This window comes from Cottoperca gobio, chromosome 9 (assembly GCF_900634415.1).
Source record: "Cottoperca gobio chromosome 9, fCotGob3.1, whole genome shotgun sequence".
In the NCBI taxonomy this organism is placed as follows: Eukaryota; Metazoa; Chordata; class Actinopteri; order Perciformes; family Bovichtidae; genus Cottoperca; species Cottoperca gobio.
The window spans coordinates 12,011,872-12,030,711 of record NC_041363.1 but is presented as its reverse complement, the minus strand read 5'-3'; the positions used below and the strand labels follow the sequence as shown (position 1 = coordinate 12,030,711).

The window sequence follows — 18,840 nt, the reverse complement described above, 5'->3', positions numbered from 1 at the left end:
ACCTCTTCCGTGGCAGTTCCTGCTACAGTAATGTCTCCAGGAGCACATTTTGCCATGGTGACACACACGGACTCACGAGGTGAAAACATTACCAGCTGACTTGGTGGTAGACCGATTAATCGAGGCCTGCACTCATGAGACCTACTATTTATTAATTATAGTAATTCAATGAGCCAACACCCGGGAAGGCCACTATTGTAATACAATTCTTTTATTTATGTAAGTTTACAAATGCTCTTTGTCTCTCAGCAACAAGGAGATGTGGATATCTGTGCAGACAACAGTGTTAAATACATGTTCATTTAAGTTCATTCTCCTTTTGTTCTAATTATTAAGTTGTTGTATTTTAATCAGGTACAAAAAAACATCCTCATCGGAAATAAAATAAAAACATCGGTGGACCAATGTTTATTCAGTAAACTCTTTAACAGAAGTACTGTGACACTTTATTTTCATAAATCACATTCTGAAGACTTGCCCTAGTATAAAGAAAATAGAATCCGTTTTGATTAAGATATTGAGATTTAACATGTGGAAATGTCTGCAGTATGTACAAAGTCAGTTTGAAACCATCCAGGCGTTACTCTGCACAACGTCAGAGATCATCGATGGATTGGAACAATGTTGCATCTGAAGAAGAGAACAAGGACAGACTAGTGACTGACGTGAACCATTTTATACCTGCCATTCAGGAATCAAGCATTGTAATGTGGATGTACTAAAGACTATCTTACCGATATCTTAATATCATCTTATAAACTAGACCTTTAACTGATAAATCGGTGCCAGTCCATGAATATGACCGATTGTGTCTGTATCACTCACCCCAGCAGACCTCTGCCTGACCATCGCTGTGGAGTCAGGCTCATCTGAGCTTTCTGGCCATCCCGGATGACTGCAACACGTAATGGTTTCTGTAAAAGGAAACGATATTACAGTTTACACTCCAGATACTAAGTCTGTTCAGCAAAATGTAACCCATGGTCAGGCAATGAGGAAGAAGTTTGTAACGTGATTACCAGAAGACATTTTCTTCAAACAAAAGGTCTGAGATAATCGGACTCTAATAAATCTAATAGAAAAAACATTTGAATGGAAGTCAAACCAATCATTCTGAGAAGAAATCTGGGTTAGTAATATCGTGTTTTTTTGGTTAATTTAGACATCAAACTGCATCACAAGACAATACAATTAGCACGACACAATTAAAGACACAATGAGGAGGATTTGACAGTTGCGTTTTTTCAAAACAACATTAAAAGTGGGCCACTACTTCCCAGTTCAACGAGGGTTAAGGAGCTCGCCAGCGAGTGAAAGCCAATCCCAGATTGACTTTGCCTTTAGAGTGACAAATGATAAACAGCTGTAGATTATGTGAGTATCTTACCCCCTCACTGTGTTGTACCACAGCAGCAATATTCTGGAGGTTCTGAAAGTTCCCCGTGTTCACAGAACCAAACTCAAAGACTTCATCACCAACTCTGAGCCCCTTTGAAAAGAAACAACCAGTTACTACAATCTCAGGAACAAAAACAGCTTGGTTCATTTAGGTCTCAACTTCAAATAATTCTAATGGTGTATCTGAAACAACTACCAGATACAAAAGCAGAATTCACATCACTCACAGCTCCACAGGCGGGTGAGCCTTGTGTCACAGCGTCCACCCGTGCAAAGGGAGACGGAAGAGTGACCTGTTGCTCCATCGCCTCATCCTGAGCTTCTGCCGCATCCCCTGCCCGCTTGGCTTTCTCTCGAGCATGCAGCTTGTGAAGGGCTTCTTCTATCTCCTCCATGATGTCCTTGTGATCGTTCTGCAAGCCTGGAAGACAAGATCAAAGCATTAATTTGAAAATTAAAATATTAATTAGTCGCGATCTATTTATATATTGACATACTATAAGTATAAACTGGTGTCATCTTAAAAAAGTATCAGTCCAACTGCTGAAACAGACCTTATGTTAATATGTGGGTTACGGGAAGTACTCAAGTACTTCACTTCACTACACATTTAAGGTACTTTTGTATCACTTGAATCTTTTCTTTTCATGCCACTTTCTAAATAAGAATTATTCAACATTTATCTGACAGCTTTAATCACTAGTTTAAGTTACACGTTAGGATTTTAGCACCTTAAACATATGAAGAGTTTATAAGATATGATGGATGTTGTATAAACCGCACAATAATATACGTGACCACAAGTACAACTGAATTGATTAGCCAATTGATCAATTAGTTTATTATTATTTAATGTAAAAAGAAAATCCAGCTTCTCAAATATGAGGATTCTTCTGCATCGAATAGTATTATTTTTAATGCTCTAAGTACATTTTCCTGATCCTACTTTTAATTAAGTCACATTTTTTAATGCAGGATTTTTACTTGTAACATAGTACTTTTAAATTCAGTAAAGAATCTCAATACTTTTACCATCACAGACGAAGTTGCCCAGATGTCCCCTGGTATCAGAGCAAACTCTAAAAACAACAAACACGCCGCTGCTTACATGAAATATTGTGCCTTGCTGTCCTGATCTGGTATACATTAACATCTCCTCGGGGGAAGCCCTCTTCGTCAACCAAGGTACCTTCAACTCCGACACCTTGCTGTAAACATAACATAAATAAAGAGAGAAAAGCATATTTAGCTAATTCAGAACTAACGTCTGTAGTTTTGGATTAGCTTTGTGCCGCATACATAATATGTCTAATTGACAAACATACGTCTTCCAAAACATCGTAATAAGCTTTTATCTGCTCTTCAATTTCGTCTTTCTTTTGAATAAGGTTTTTAACATCATCCATTGTTAATTCCGAATTTGCAGCACTGTTTTCGCCTGTCATCTTCATGGTTGCACGTACATCCGGGCTACAACAACCAGGGACTGGGACTTCTTTCTGGTGGGTTTAAGTCAGTGTTCGCGCTATACTGCCCCCTACCGGTCGATGTGCAGTACTGGAAAAACAAAACAAGTCAGAAAATATATTTTAAAATCTTTTCATTCTTATGTGTAACATTTTTGGAAAATTATATTAATCTGATTGCTAATATCATATGCTTTTATTTTCACATACGTTCACAGTTAAGTACATTAATATATAGTATGTTCATCAATAACACATGTAATAGTTTAAGTAATTAAAAATAACTTAAGCAGTAGAAAAGCATATCCAGTATAACGTCATCGTTAGGTTCACTAAGTTTTCCCTTTAAAATAATTTTTTAAGTGATACATTTACCACAATTAAAAGTAAAAAGTCAACAAAACCTCTGTTCCACTTCCCACAGCTAAGCTAAAGCACACCTGTCAAATGAAAACAATTCCAAACACACACATTTATATTCAATTTTCATCATTCAAGAACATATCAGTTTCGCAATTGATTTAACCTGATATTAAAATACTTAACTGTTTGAATCAAATAACTAAAAATGTACTGTACTCCGAATTTTCTATAAAGAATTGTCTGCTCAAAAATCCCCTTTAAAAAAAACACAAAAACACATAATTAATATATAAATCAGTCAACTTTAATATAATATTGAATACAATAATTGATCATAGCATAAACCCCTATAATTACTTCAGAAACTTTTCAACAGTTGTAAATACACAAACCTTCTGCACACTATCGCAGATGGAAAAATGTGATGCAAATTCTTTTGCACCAGTTATTTCTTCTTCAAGGCAGCCTGTTGAGAACAGTTCCACAGACCTAAAAAAATGTAGTTTAACTCAATACACTCTGACTTGTAGTGGTCTACAACTGGCATCTAACATTTTGTCCTGTATCATTTTGTATTACTTTTTATTTCACAGCAGTTTACATAGAGGCACATTGGTATACACCATTAGAAAAAAGTGACTATCAAATAAGTGTTAAGTGATATCCCCAAGTGTTGTGCATCCTGAGAGCTTAAATAAGAATTCTGATCACATCTGTTATTATAAATTGGAATGTATTTCTAATGCACTTCATTTACCAAAAGCAAATAGTTTCCTTCAAGAAGTTTTCCTTCATGTTCAACTGGCTTACAAATCCCAGCTTTCTATGGAATGGAATGTGTACAAGTTTGGAATATAAATCTGTGTTTTTTTCCTTAGTGCTGATGATTAAAAAGAGTTAAGTACCAGATCAGGTGTTTTTGTTAATACAGCTAACAGTCTGTATCTTGTGAACCTGCATGTTGATCCGTAAGCTTCAACACAGACTCGTCTTTGTCGTCGCCTTGCGGTGATGAGTCATGAGATGAGGATGAAGAATCATGTGAGGGCTCAGTCTGAGCTTTTATCTCCTTCTGTCCCAGAGCAAACTGGGCCGTTGCCTCATCCAGTTGTGAATGAACAGCATGGACCCAATTTTGTAGCTGCACATTAAGAGAATCCATCCCTTGGTCCAGCTTCTCCTGTCTGCCTTTAAGGTCTTCTAACAGATGTTGTGTCTCACTGGCAACCTGCTGCCTCTTTCCTACAGAGGGAGCACGCTGACGCAGCATGTAGCCCTCAAACTCCTCTGGACTGAGGTTGAGAGCTGGTCCATCTAGCTTATCGATGAAGGCCACGGCACAAGACTGAAACAGGGGACAGGATGCAAGTAATCAACTGACCATGTTACACAGCATCCTGTGGTGTATGCTGGATGAGTAACTTTGCAATAAACTTACCAAATTTGTGAAATAGTAGCCACTCTCTCCTGCCATCAGACTGTGAGGGAGACCAAAACGAATCACATATTGCATGTTGGAGTGCAGGCGAGGTGGATTGGCCTTCAGCACCACATAAACCAAGCCTGACAGGAAGTCATCAGCATTAGCAGGCTCACTGTTTGAAGTGGAGAGCGCTTCAAAGACATGCTGACTGCATTTGGACACACATGCAAGTTTGTCCTGAGGCGCTCGTTTAGCATCCATCTCGATTATAGCTGTTAAAAAAATAAGATGGCAGAACAAAATGTCAAAGACTATTGATTCAGACCTTTTAATGATGCATATAGTACAGTATATGGGAAACATACTACATACATTAGCTTAAAGGCAGAATGAGTAGGATTTTACGAAAAAAGACAATTATAGACTCATACATAAATAATCCCTCTCAATCAACACTTATGAGCCGCTAGATGTTTGTTGCAGTTTGTCTGTCAACAGTTTAGGAAATTTACTTTGCTTTTTGGCAGTTACATGAGGAGATCAACACCACTTTCATGTCTGTCGATTAAATATAAGGCTACAGCTAGCTGCCTCTGTCCAAAGGTGACACAATCTTCCTTCCAGCACCTCCAAAGCTCACTTATTAACACACTGCATTGCATTTTTTTTTATGTTTTGAATTAACAAAAGATAAAACAAACATGTATATACTAAATAACAGAGACCTAAATTAAATCAAAATGTAAGAATAGGAACATTACTCAGATCTTCTTATACCGTGGCCGTCCCCTACCTTTCTCTCATTCATCAGATATGAGTGTAATATCAATATTCTCATCTAACTCTCCTCCAGAAAGCAAATAAGCATATTTCCCAAAAGGACAAATGATTACTTGTGAATCACCTGTTATAGCAGGCAGAAAGGGGTCGCCTGTGACTGCAGTCTTTTTATCAGGAAAAGGTACGCTCAGCATCTGCGGAGTGATCCAGTTTAAGGAGCTGCAAAAGTATTAGAAAATTAATAATCTGTGTCAAAACGGGCGTGGAGGTTAGGAGTTTTCAAACACAGCACAAGATTTCTGAGATATTAAGGGTTACCGTATCCTCCTCTGGAGAGCCAGGTCCTTCTGTTCGTCATCACAGCTGTCATGGCAGAAAACCCATTTGTGCAACCGTGTCATTATTAACTTCTCTACATGCTCCATTATCTGAGTGACCTGAGCCTCAGGAAAACCTGAAAATAAAAGAAATAAATATATAGTTATAGAAGAAAAACTCAAAAGTAATTACAATAATACAATAACAATAAACAGTCCAAGAAATGTTTAACTGATCTGTACTCACTGTTAAAATATTCAGCAAAAGACTGGTAGAAATCCTGCACAAGATCTGACTGCTTCTCTACCGGCAGATCCTGTAAAGATGTCAAGAAGATACGATCAGAACAGCTCTGACATATCAAAGAGAAGTTTTAGAAAGTGTAATGTTAAATCTTTAAAACTAATAATTACATGGTAAGCCTCCATTGTGTTGAGGAAGGCTGTACATCGGGACTGCAAGCGCTGGGAGGAAGGGCTCTTTAGTATCTTTAGGAAACCAGTGAAGTCCCCGGCCTCGAGGCTCTGGTAAGCTTTCAACACATTAGCATGGCTTTCAGAAGACTCTAGAGGGACCAGAGGTGGATGTTATTCCAGATAAAACATGATACTCAAAATGGCTCAATATTTTCGAAACACTGCCGGCCAAGTCATTGCATTTGGTAAAATAGTGAGTCAACAGGTGGAGAAAATCTCCACAGATACCTCAATCCTTTTGTGGTTAGTTGTCAACCTGCAGGGATAAAGGCGCTATACTACCCATACATATGCACATGGGACCCTATCTGCACATGAGGAAAACATACATGACGGCACCTCAAATTCATGTGCTGAGGAGGTGCCTCGTGTTCCTGTTAAATATCTGGGCTCTGTCTCATGAAGCAGCGATGCTTAATGTGCTGGTTTACGGCACAGGGAAAAATAAAGTAAATGTTATTGCTTTGATCTAGACTTATAAGGATTTTGAGACATATATTTAGCAGCAGTGTGCAGTCTGAGCCATACATTGGTTGCACTTTTCTATTCTGCTTTTGTAAGTCAGTGACTAGGTCTCTTAGTTAGGTTGGGTTTGACATTTTAGGGCTTTTGTTGCCTTTGCTAATACAGCTGATGTTTTAAACAAATGTGAAAAAGCTGCCGATAAAGGGATTTGTATTGCAAGGAAACACTACCAAACATTCCTTTTTGACTCGATGGCACAGAGAACACTGAATTGAAGTACACAAAGCAAACAGAACTACCTTGATGTTTAGGAGGCGATGGGCTGCCCCAGAAGAGTCTCCTCATTGTGTTGATTCGACGACCTTTCTCAGTGCTTTTCTTCTCCTCAAACTTGGAGAATGTGAGAGGAGTTCCATCATTTCTCGGCCTACAAGGAATGACAACATTAGACATCCAAATCTAAACACAGTTTAAAACCAAAAGCACGTAAGTTGCCTCAAGTTATAATAAAAGATAGTTATATTAGCAAAGCATTTATGATGAGTCCATTGATAGTTACTTATTATATGTAGTAGCAATTATGTCATTGTAAATATACTAGTTACGCTTACATATCCAGTTGGTACTACTATTAACTTTATAAATTAAAACATTTAGTAGTTATTGTATTTCATTTTCTCCTAAATATGTGTAATTACTATGTGTTATAATTTCCTACAATGTCTATTCAGGTAATCATTAATGTTGTAACTATGAAGTTTCTATCATGTGCTGCTTTTAGGTTGATAACATCACCACAGCTGACAAAAATGTCAGGATCTAAATGTACCTTCGAGTCAGAATGACAGGTAATGATTGTACCTTGTGTCTTGCCTCGAGGCTCCAGCTGGATGTGCTTTCTCTCTCCAGCACTTGGAGCAGAAGCCTTGCCATACAGGGTTTCCATAATACCCACAGGCGTTCTTGCAGAGCAGCTCCTCCTGAGAAACTCGGATTCCTCTTTGCTTATCCGTCCACATTGTAGAGCACTTTCATACACTACTCCCACCTATTGGACATAACATTTATATCTCAAGCACATCTCAACATACTCTGTAGTTCTAATATGAGTGCTTTGAATGTTTGAGTTTAACCCAGTTTGTCCTGTGTTTGTGACTGCAGGGACCTAAATCCAAGTGGTCGCTAGAGCCTGGTTGTTCTAAACTCGGTACATAACCTCAGGTCGCTTTACTTGGCCCTGTTGATGCATCATCCAGTCATCTAGGACACACAATGCTGCAATATAGCACATTAAAACCCAGGAACGCTCCTTTCCAATGCTCAAAGTGTTATGATCTCTAAATGTGTTGCCATTTGTGTTGTTATTTTTTGCTTAAACTGGTTTAAATTAGATATTTTTGTTTCAATAAAAACTACAGCTACTTTCACAACGAGCTGAAAACAAGAATCAAAAACACTAACAAATATAGTGTTGTGTATATTGCTAATTTTACATGGAGAATTTGCTTTGGACTGAAAATTACCAACTAGTTTGTTATTCAGTAATTTGCAGATTTGCACTCAGGGGCAAAAGATTGCTTTGTCTGGTGCAGAAATGCTCATCATTTAAAGGAAATGCTGTCCAATAACGTATAACATTTTTAAAATACTTAAGTCATACAAAGTTTAATAGACAGTGAGTTTGTCCTTTTTCTCCTTTGCTTTTATAGCCTTCACTCTTTCATATGTCTGGCTAAAACTATTATGTAGAAGCTTTTCATAACACATAATAATACTACATCAAAGCGTCAGGAGCCTAATGTAAAAAGAAGCTAGACCTCGGGGTTTCATTCTCTATGAAAAGCTCAATAACAGTTTATGACTGTTGGCTAAATTGTTAGCAAACAGTTTAAGAGCTGACTGTCAGCTGAGGGGATTGGAGATAAGAATCACTGGCTAATGTTAGCTAACGTCGAGTGGCTAAAGCTAAAAACTATTTCGGTTAAATGTACAAACTAATTAAACTTGTCTCGCAGTAAAACACAAATATCCGTAAAGATAAGGTCGAAATTACCAAAATGCCACCTCACCTGTCAGCTGGTAAAATCATTACTGACGTTAGCCGCTTCCTTATCGAAGTGCTTTTTTCCCCCTTTCTGGTTTATAAACAGTCACAAACTCATCATAACTTGTACAATGAAAACGATAATCCTTCAGCTCTCGGTCAAATAGATGTTGTTACAAAAGTAAGAAACAGAGATACCGAAACTTCACGATGTATTAAATAAAACGCAGGGAGAAAAATCAGCTGCTTTCAAACCTGTGCAACCGGAAAGCCTTGTGGAAATATACTTAAAGTTGGAAGCGGTGATCGACAAGGCATCGACCCTTCAAAGCAAAAGTATCGCGGAAAGATTGTACCAATTCCCCCGCTTTAACATGCCAGAATCACGAGCACAACGCGAACATTGAGACAGCGTCACGTCCCCCCTCGACCATAACTTTCCATATTTCGCAATCACATTGAGTATCCTCACTTTTGCCTAATTTGAATACATAAATACTTTATTTTGAAAGTCTTTGCCGGAAGTATTAATATGTTATTGTCTGCCTTGATTTTGACGTCTGGGGTTGATGTTGGTCATGAGAGTATAACAATAATAATGAATAAATAAATAAAGATCATGAGTTAAAATAATAATGATTAATTAATTAATTAAAGTCATGAGTAAAAATAATAATTAATAAAAGTCATGCGTATACATAGCCCTCTAGCGGTCACAGTGCATAACCACATACGTTTTATGTTTTTTTGTTTTTTGACCAGAACTAAAGCGATTACAACCTAATAGAAATGATAACGAGCATGTCAATTATTCTTAAGTGTTGACAGTTTGTAGATGTATTCGTCATTCCTTTTTTTCTATTGTTGTACTAAGTGTTGTAAACACAGTAAGCCTACATCTAATGCTTGCGCATAAATGTATGTTACAATTCTAATGCTATGATGTCCAAATAAAATATAATAAGATGAAATAAAGCCCTACATGTTTTGAATGTAACGTTAAACTCGCAAAGCAACATGGAACTGCAGCGAACTGATGAACTCAGTTATTAATCGTGCTTTGATTTTGAAACGGTTCAACAGGAAACGCTTCCCTCGTCCCCCACGCTCTCAACGGTTACTAGGCAACTAAATGCTTCGTAGGAGCAAGCTAAATGATAGAGATTGTGCTTTTTCATACACCAGAACAGTTAAGACTAGATATAAAGTTGTTTTCTTTCGACACGAATGAGGCCAATTGTACAAGAGCTGACTTCATAAACTAATGCGTTTTTTATTCATTTAATTTCGTATGTTTCGTAACCTAAACAGAGACTTCGGCTCGACAGGACAATGGAAAAGGCTCTATGAAATCTAGAAAATATAGAAAAATATTTTTATCGTCCAAGACGTGAAGTGGTTAGACATCATGTCAGATGTTGAAGCTAAGGAAGAGTTTGGGAACAGTTCAGGAGTTAGCAGAGAAGAAACGGAGGCTGAAATGACCGGGCAGTCTCAAGTCCACACTGCAACCAGAGACACACTTTTCTCAAAGAAGATAACTCATACTAGAACACATGCATTGGTAAGCATATCTTGTCGATTATGTAGCCTGTATTTGTGCACAATTAGTAATATTTGTATTATTAACCCTATGCACTTGGAGTCAAGAAAGAAGAAAGAAGAAACTGAAAAACTTTCACTGGCTCATAACAATACTTTGCTCCTTTTTCAGTCACTAGAATGGGTGTTCGGGATGAATCCTGCTCTTCCTGCCTTCAGTCTGCAAGACCACGATCAGCTGGTGGTCCTCTATGCTGGAGCTCATGTTGGGGTCATCTACAATCACACCTCCAACTCCCAGCACATACTTCAGGTAAAACAAAATCACATCATCATACCACTGACTTCTTTAAGGAAGTCAGAATTGTAAATAAGTACTCAAGTACTGTACGTAAGTATAGATTGGAGGTACTTTTTTCATGCCGCATACTACTTTTCAGAGGGAAATATTGTAGTCTACTTTTTTACTTCAATACAATTATTTTACAAACCTAACAATCAATTTATTAATGGAGAAAATAACAGATTAAGCAGAGTAGCAGATGAATCCATAATGAAAATAATCATTAATTGCAGTTTGTTGCGATTTCACAAAATATTTCAAATGACGTCCACGTCAACCAACTAAAACAGTAAAATCCTGCTTTTACATTCATGCATGAGTAATACAGATCTAATGATATAATATATGTACTACAGTGTTGATTGTATATACTCAATCTTCTCAGGGTCACTGCCACACCATCTCATGTATGTGTGTGAGTGAAGACAGACGCTGGATTGCAACAGCAGACCAGGGGCTGAAAAGTACAGTGATGATATGGGACTCCTACTCTGGGTAGCTTTTGATTCTACATGTATTAAGGCTTTTTATGTATTAACCTTTGCTCTTGATGGTAACCACATGAATGATACATATTTCAGCATTCCTGTACATACATTGTTTGATTGCAACCCTGAGGTGGGTGTCATTGCAATGGCATTCTCAAGAGACTCAAAACATCTGGTAACCCTTGGGGCTCAGGAAATTCAAGTGAGTATCACAGCAGTTAAAAAATAATAATAATAATAAAGTTAACAGTGTTGTTTAATCTAGAATGTCCATCCATCCATCGTCTACCGCTTATCTGGGGTCGGTCGGTCACGGATGGCTGAGCTTCTCACCCTATCTCTAAGGGAGACGCCTGAGAAAACCCATTTTGGCCGTTTGTACCAGCAATCTCATTCTCTCAGTCATGACCCAGCCTTCATGACCATAGGTGAGGGTAGGAATGAAGATCAACCGGTAGATCCAGAGCTTCGCCTTCTGGCTCAGTTCTCTTTTTGTCACAACGGTATGGTAAAGCGAATGCAATACCGCCCCCGCTGCTCCGATTCTCCGGCCAATCTCTCGCTCCATTGTGTCCTCACTCGCGAACAAGACCCTGAGGTGCTTGAACTCCTTCACTTGGGGTAAGGGCTCATTCCCTACCCGGAGTAGGCAATCCACCGGTTTCCTGCTGAGAGCCATGGCCTCAGATTTTGAGGTGCTGATCCTCATCCCAACCGCTTCACACTCGGCTGCGAACCGATCCAGTGACTGTTGAAGGTCACAGACCGATGGTGCCATCAGGACCACGTCATCTGGCCAACGAACTGCAACCACAAACAATCACAAACAGGATTGGTGATAAAGCGCAGCCCTGGCGGAGGCCAACATTCGCTGGGAACGAGTCCGGCTTACTGCCGAGTATCCGGACGCAACTCTCACTTTGGGCGTACAGGGATTGGATGACCCTCAGAAGGGACCCCCTCACCCCATACTCCCGCAGCACCTCCCATAGTATCCGGTCCCGGTCATACGCCTTCTCCAGATCCACAAAACACATGTAGACCAGATGGGCGTACTCCCAGGCCCCCTCCAGGATCCTTGCGAGAGTGAAGAGTTGGTCCGTTGTTCCACGACCAGGACGGAATCCGCATTGTTCCTCTTCAATCAGAGGTTCGACTACCGGCCGAACCCTCCTTTCCAGCACCTTGGAGTAGACTTTACCAGGGAGGCTGAGAAGTGTGATACCCCTGTAGTTGGCACAAACTCTCTGCTCCACAATCCAGAAAAGAATAAAGACACATTTATAATCTGTGATTTTACGAAGTAGCACCTTCTGGTCTTCATTCATGATGAATAGACACTCAGGACACTTTTTCTTTTAAGTAGTGATAATTATTTTACGAAATGAAGGTCAAGAACGTGACGCCACCAAACACTGTGTGACTTACTCTCATTTTAAATGTATGAGCTTCAAAAAGTGTCTCTTGATGACATGATAGTGTTTATTTATCCATATATTTAGGATCTTTAAACATTATTTCATGATTTTATTGTCTTTTGTAAGATTAGGTTTAGGATTTCAGGACCATTTATAAATTAAAAAAAATATAAAATATGTAACCTTTTATCAAATGGTAAATATCTCAGGACTGTACCCTTTCTAGATATAACCTTACAACCCCATGTTCAGAAAACATAGAGGATTACTATCGCATACTCGATTTGACAATATGAAAGATCTTCTCACAATCTATTAACCATTTGACAATCTTTTTACAGTGTGTGTCTATTTGGGATTGGACACATGAAACAGATAAGCCTATGTGGTTTACTGAACTCAATCCTAAACATGGTTTCCAAGTAAGTACATTTTGTCTTCTTTTAAAAAGTTAACGTCACCTAATCTTTTAGATATTGCATTCACCTGATCAAATGTTAAAATGTTGGATTGTTTTTCAGGACTACATTCTTTTTAATCCAAATGATAGCACTCAGCTGCTCAGCAGCAGTGAAAGCCAGGTGTTATTTTACAGCAGGGTAAGTCTGAAATACTTCGCCCTGAAGCTTAAAATGGTAAAAATATTCATCAACCCTTTGTGGAAGATGGTATCAAATTGTCGGAGAGGTTTCTGTTTTTAAGGAAATTATTTTTTTGATGATTACAATTTTCAACTGTTCAACATTGCAGTTCAATGATACCGCCACCCCTGGATCTGATGCTGCTGTATTCACTCAGCCTCCTCCTGACACTTCTCAAACTGGCTACATGGCCGGCGGGTCACTGAGCCAGTCTGTGTTTCACTGGAGAAAGCCTCAGATCCTAACAGCGACTGCATCAGGCTGCCTTGTGTTGTGGGATGTGGTGGGCAAATTATCTGCAAACCAAAGCCTCCCCAAAGATAGAGTCAGGGTCATTACCCTTCAGAACCATCCGATCACTGCTCTCACCTTGACTGACAGGTAGCCGGAGAGAAAGAGAAATACTCATAATGTTTCGTAAAAGTATCATGTATTTATTGGTCTTTAATTTCTCTTTGTTTGTGTGTCTTTTGATATCACAGCTGTATCGTGATTGGTGACACTCGAGGCGACATCACGTTTTATGATGAAGAATTCAAAATACTCACTACGTACAGTAAATTCAACCTGGATGCTATTGTTTCCATTTCCTTTTCCAAAGAGTGTACAGAGGGATACCTGGAGGACTTCTCTCTGGAGGAAAAACCATTAATCATCAGGTAGAAGAAATACAATATAGTACGTCTTCAGTCTAAACTGTTATGTGTACTTTATCCAAACCTTACTTTTTTTCCAGAAATTTCGTTGTGTCCACAGTCAGTTCCACCGTGGTCCATGTAAATACACAGAATGGCATCGCTCACGTCCTGCTACATGAGGAATGTGAGCCTATACATGCAGTGGCCTGCCACCCCAAACAGCCAACTGTGGCCATTGGCAATCAAAAGGGTGTTTTAAAAGTGTGGGACTATAACAACAAAGGGATCATCTGCAGCAGGGACTTCAAGACAGAGAAGCAGATTCAGTGTGTCACTTTTGACCCTGAAGGTGAGCCACCATGCCTACTGACTGTTTTTTGTTTTGTTTTTACCAGTGAATGTTGCACATGACCAGTGTTGCCCAGCTGCTGCATGAATTTGTCATTACGTTTCACAATGTAAAGAGCCGCCTTGTGGTCTCTGAACAGGACTATACCTGGCAGTTGGCTTTGGCAGTGGAGCGGTTCACATACTGCATCCCAGCACTTTACAGAGTCATCCAGAGGAGTGTTTCCATTACACTAAAGACGGCATCCATCACATCACTTTCTCCTCAGACTCAAAGTATCTTGCCACTGCGGTGAGCAAATCCTTTTTTGAGTGCAATATCTTTGAACTTGTAGTTATTGGCAACAGTGATTTACAACTGGAATTTGTGATATCATGTTGGCCTTTTTATTTAAAGCTGTGATTACGAAATAAAATAGTTTGATGGCTTTGATAATATATATTGCAAATCTATACTTCTATGTTTTTACATACATTTATAATGTTTTATTTCCTTGTTCACTCTTAGGATGATGGAAATGCGGTAACGGTTTTCCGCTTACAGACTAATAAAGGCTCTGTGCCTCGTTGGACATATATGGGCAGATACCACTCCCACTACAAGCCCATCAAAGACCTTCTTTTTGGGGTTCACCTGGACAGCACCCAACCCAGACTGCTCTCTCTGGGAATGGACCGCCGACTGGTTAGTCCGCTTTGTCAAAGTTGTAGGACTATGGACTAGTTTGGTGTTTTGTGATACTGTTTAATGCCACACACCTCTCTGTGATTAATAGGTGGAGTATGACCTGGAAAATAGTGATGTGAATAAGCTTCTCATCCTGAGCTCAGAGCGCATTGAGCAAAGCGACATGCCAATGGGCATGACTTGGTATCCTCCTGTCACTGCAGAGCAATTTCTTCTTGTTTCCTCAGACCAATACAAGATTAAGCTTTTCAACAGCACAACCAAGATGTGCAGGTCTGTGAGATACTGACAACAACAACAACAATAACATCAGATTATTATTATGAAATGTATTTCTCCAAGCGTTGTCTCCACAAATACTTGAAAACATTATTACTTGTGTTTTACCAAATAGAAAAACTCTCCTTGGCCCAACGTATGGCTCTCCCATTAAGAAAACAGTGGTCCTTCCCATGTGTAAAGAACCTGAAACAAACTCATATTATATGGCATACATCACAGAGGACAAGGTCAGTGCAGGAATTTGTTTCTACTATATTATTAGGTTATTGCTGAATTTATTTTGTTTGTGGTATTTGATCAAATAACCTGCTTTATAAAATCAAAATGGAGCTCTGGGTCTCAAATAAGTAATATATTTATATTATTGTTTTTTTAGTAACACTGATAAGCGTTTTCAGACAAGTTGTTGTTCTTGTCAGTGTTAATAAAATATACTTGATCATATTTGCACGGGATAAGTGTGGTGGTGTCACAACTCCAAAAACTTGTTTATTTTATTTTATTTTTGAAAGTACAAACTGTCTGCAAACCTTTTTCTCTTTTAATTCTCACCAATTCTTTACTCTATTGCTTGTTGTCGTGTTGTATTGTTCGGTTGAGAGTAAAGTAGGCACATTGGATGTAAGAACAGTGGTAGAAACTTGAATATATATGGATAAAAGATTTTAGTAAGAAGACACAGTGATTCAAAATGATTGAAGTGTTTAATATTTCCAGGTGGGTCTCCAGATTTTGCCTCTGGATGGGAACCCCTTCAAGTCCAATGCTGTGATCTGCCATCCGACAGGCGTGTCTACTTTTGCCTGCTCCTACGATGGCCTGTTTGTTTTCACTGCAGGAGGGTCTGACTGCACTGTCCTGTCGTGGGGGATCAGCTTAAAGTAAGGTTAAATTGTACCAACCTGAGAACCAAAGGGAAATGCATTAGTGTAGTATGACAATGTTTTTCTGGAGTTAATTTTCTCTCTTATTGTGAGTGCAGCGCTTTGGAGGCAGCAGCTTCCTTGGGAGGAAAGGACTTGGTGCCCTTTTACGCTCTTTTAGAGGGAGGCAGAGATGGCAGGTTCTACAGGGTCAGTTCAAAGTTTTTTCAAAGTGTTAGGTGAACAACAGCCACAGATAATGTTTTCCATTAACATGAAAGAGGAAGCATGTGTCCTATTCCCTAATATGTAGTGGCATCAAGGTTAATATGCATCATGTTGCATGTTGATTTACTTAGCTTTAAGAATTTGGTTTGGTTTCGTTGGTTGGTTTCATTTTTGTGGTCAACATTTGTCCATGTTAGCATTTGAGTTTGCTGGTGGAAAATAATAAAAGATAAAAAGTGAGTTTCATTGAGCCTTTGTATTGGTAAAGCACCCTTATGTATAATTATTTTATTCTCTTATTTATTTCCCTTTTACATCTGCTTGTTTGATAGTGAAGATGACGGCATTGCATAATTATTTTGGTTACTTGTTGTAAGAGTTTGTACTCTTTGTACCTCAGTATGACCTTAATTATCATGGAAATGTAAAACACTATAGTACATTTGAAAAGGTGGGTGGGTGTCTATTTTAGACAGTGGAATCTTTTGTGGCAAGAAATATAACACTCATGTAACATTTAACCTACACATTTTGTCTACTTGCTATGACATATGATATGATATATTGTTCATATTCACACATGTATTGTATTTCTGGATGCAAAAAAGCCACTAGATCAAGGTATTAGCTTCTACTTGCATTTCTTCTTCAGTTATGACTTTTAGACATTTTTGATACCATTTTAACCATAGATTTTCTGTCTTTTTCTGTCTTTAGGAGATGGAGAACCTTTTCTATTACTGCCAAGTCCGCCATCAAGGCGCTGACTCAATGGAGAAACGACAGTTGTCTACCAAAATCCCCCTGTCAGAGGTTCCGTCTCTAATGAGAGCTTTGGCTTACTTCCCCACTGAGCAAGAGGTACAATGTGTGTAAAGGAAGCAACAATTCTCAACAGCAAATGTAATTTTATCTGACAATATAAAATCATTAACAATAACAGACCTGTGATAACAAATTGCCTTATTATTTCTTACCAGATAGAACATATGCATAACGAGGTCAAGTTCAGCAAGTATGCAGAAACAGGAAAATATGTGACCGACATTGACCTGGAGGAGTTTATTAAGCTGTATGTCAACCACCGGCCAGCGTTAGGCATCTCTAGCAATGAGCTTGTTCAAGCTTTTCGCATCCTTGGTGACAATGGATTATCTCGTGATAATACAGGACAGCCTGTTCTGCAGAGAGATGAACTGCTCAAGCTTCTACAAGCTCGAGGTACGCGGCAGGCTATTCTTTCACATTACTAAGAAAATCTTGTTCCTCTTGTTTCAGATTCTACATGCATTTTCATCATAACATGCATAATGTTGATATTATCTTTGACAGGAGAACACATGACAGAGGAAGAGGTGGCAGAGTGTTTCACTACACTTTTAGGCCTCAATGAAGAAGAAGAAGAAGAAGAAGAAGAAGAAGAAGAAGAAGAAGAAGAAGAAGCGGGAGGAGAGGAACGTTCTGAAGATGACATTTATAAATCTGACAGTATGTAAAAGAGAAATTCACTCACAAACCATAACCTTAGAATTCACTTAACAGCTAAAAAACACCTTAATTTTTTGATGTGTGTGTCCAGCTGGAGATTCAGAATATTCACTGCAGATCCCAGATGAGATATCCATGGAGACATTTACAGTTCACATCCTGGGCTTCCCGTCCTCAGCAGAGCAGAGTGGCAGGTCTTTCCCTCCAGAGTGATGGAAGCAAGAAACCGTTTGCTTGTCTAAGAGAAGTTGTGTTGATAAGTGATTATTATGTAAGTAAGTAAAAATGTGTGTGCTTAGGAATGGAACCTTAAGGTATAAAACCTATATGATATATTAAAAGTAAGAAAAATACAAAGTACATTTTGTCTAGCTTTATTCTGGGTTGTAAAGTTCTACAATTTTAAAACACACATAGAATATCGATTTAAATAATTGTCTATTATTGTGATTTGGAATAGAGGAAAGTGTGTTGTTAAAATGTGCTGCCATGATATTTTAAGTGCTCAATTTAAAAAAAGACGCAAGACTTTAAAAAAAGTAGCTAAAGCAGAACAAGTATTACTTGTACTTATCTACATGGTTTATTTACATTGTGGAAATGCATTAATAAATTGCATTATCATGTAAATTGCATTAACATGTACTTCAGTTTACTTAATAAATACAATGATATCTTATGACACGGCATGGACTATGTTTAATAGGTTAGTCGTAAATCAAATGAATGCGTTATAATTCACTATGAATGCCCCCTTAATGCACTATAGATGTGGTCTTCATAGAAAGTGTTGCAGAAGAGTAATTGAAACGTAACTTTCAAATAACACTCGACTCTGTCGCTCCTCTAAAGAAGAAGATCATAAAAGAGAAAAAGAAAGCTCCATGGCTTAATTTACAAATCCGCAAACTAAAACAAAAGTCGAGAAATCTTGAAAGTAAATGGTGTTCCACTAAATTTGAAGAATTTCGTTTAGTCTGGTTAGATAATCTTAAAACGTATAAGAAGGCTCTCCGTAATGCCAGAGCAGCTTATTACTCTTCCTTAATAGAAGAAAATAAGAACAACCCCAGGTTTCTTTTCAGCACTGTAGCCAGGCTGACAGAGAGCCACAGCTCTACAGAGCCTTCTGTTCCTATA

The 18,840-nt window shown here is 38.5% G+C and overlaps 3 protein-coding genes across 3 annotated transcripts; 1 reads left to right on the top strand and 2 right to left on the bottom strand.

Annotated features, from left to right (window-relative positions):
* Nucleotides 1-193: 193 nt before the first annotated feature.
* psmd9 (proteasome 26S subunit, non-ATPase 9) lies at nucleotides 194-2,878 on the bottom strand. Its single transcript, XM_029440438.1, has 6 exons — nucleotides 2,724-2,878; nucleotides 2,507-2,606; nucleotides 1,626-1,819; nucleotides 1,388-1,489; nucleotides 826-914; nucleotides 194-630 (listed from the first exon to the last, which is right to left on the bottom strand). The coding sequence occupies exons 1-6, from the start codon at nucleotides 2,847-2,849 to the stop codon at nucleotides 603-605; spliced, it is 639 nt and encodes a 212-aa protein (XP_029296298.1). The 5' UTR covers nucleotides 2,850-2,878; the 3' UTR covers nucleotides 194-602.
* Nucleotides 2,879-3,509: 631 nt separating this feature from the next.
* Nucleotides 3,510-9,177, bottom strand: LOC115013890 (rab5 GDP/GTP exchange factor-like). Its single transcript, XM_029440450.1, has 9 exons — nucleotides 8,759-9,177; nucleotides 7,551-7,737; nucleotides 6,989-7,116; nucleotides 6,162-6,313; nucleotides 5,995-6,064; nucleotides 5,749-5,884; nucleotides 5,555-5,649; nucleotides 4,666-4,922; nucleotides 3,510-4,572 (listed from the first exon to the last, which is right to left on the bottom strand). Exons 2-9 carry the CDS (start codon nucleotides 7,706-7,708, stop codon nucleotides 4,159-4,161), a joined length of 1,410 nt encoding a protein of 469 aa, XP_029296310.1. The 5' UTR covers nucleotides 7,709-7,737; nucleotides 8,759-9,177; the 3' UTR covers nucleotides 3,510-4,158.
* Nucleotides 9,178-9,906: 729 nt separating this feature from the next.
* cfap251 (cilia and flagella associated protein 251) lies at nucleotides 9,907-18,314 on the top strand. Its single transcript, XM_029440451.1, has 19 exons — nucleotides 9,907-10,297; nucleotides 10,448-10,588; nucleotides 11,004-11,113; nucleotides 11,200-11,308; nucleotides 12,866-12,946; nucleotides 13,046-13,123; nucleotides 13,275-13,546; nucleotides 13,648-13,824; nucleotides 13,902-14,152; nucleotides 14,292-14,443; nucleotides 14,660-14,836; nucleotides 14,928-15,112; nucleotides 15,234-15,348; nucleotides 15,839-16,002; nucleotides 16,104-16,194; nucleotides 16,930-17,073; nucleotides 17,193-17,433; nucleotides 17,545-17,700; nucleotides 17,792-18,314. Exons 1-19 carry the CDS (start codon nucleotides 10,142-10,144, stop codon nucleotides 17,911-17,913), a joined length of 2,922 nt encoding a protein of 973 aa, XP_029296311.1. The 5' UTR covers nucleotides 9,907-10,141; the 3' UTR covers nucleotides 17,914-18,314.
* The last annotated feature ends 526 nt before the right edge of the window (nucleotides 18,315-18,840 follow it).

Excerpts from the sequence above, each read along its gene's own strand:
- psmd9 (XM_029440438.1), bottom strand. The coding sequence starts at position 2,849 with ATGAAGATGACAGGCGAAAACAGTGCTGCAAATTCGGAATTAACAATG. Across the intron at positions 1,820-2,506 it reads AGCAAGGCACAATATTTCAT|GCTTGCAGAACGATCACAAG; the intron begins GTAAGCAGCGGC and ends CTTGTCTTCCAG. Across the intron at positions 1,490-1,625 it reads GCTCACCCGCCTGTGGAGCT|GGGCTCAGAGTTGGTGATGA; the intron begins GTGAGTGATGTG and ends TTCTTTTCAAAG.
- LOC115013890 (XM_029440450.1), bottom strand. The coding sequence starts at position 7,708 with ATGTGGACGGATAAGCAAAGAGGAATCCGAGTTTCTCAGGAGGAGCTG. Across the intron at positions 6,065-6,161 it reads ACACAATGGAGGCTTACCAT|GATCTGCCGGTAGAGAAGCA; the intron begins GTAATTATTAGT and ends ACATCTTTACAG. Across the intron at positions 4,573-4,665 it reads GCTACTATTTCACAAATTTG|TCTTGTGCCGTGGCCTTCAT; the intron begins GTAAGTTTATTG and ends CCCCTGTTTCAG.
- cfap251 (XM_029440451.1), top strand. The coding sequence starts at position 10,142 with ATGTCAGATGTTGAAGCTAAGGAAGAGTTTGGGAACAGTTCAGGAGTT. Across the intron at positions 11,309-12,865 it reads TTGGGGCTCAGGAAATTCAA|TGTGTGTCTATTTGGGATTG; the intron begins GTGAGTATCACA and ends ATCTTTTTACAG. Across the intron at positions 16,195-16,929 it reads GAGATGGCAGGTTCTACAGG|GAGATGGAGAACCTTTTCTA; the intron begins GTCAGTTCAAAG and ends TTCTGTCTTTAG.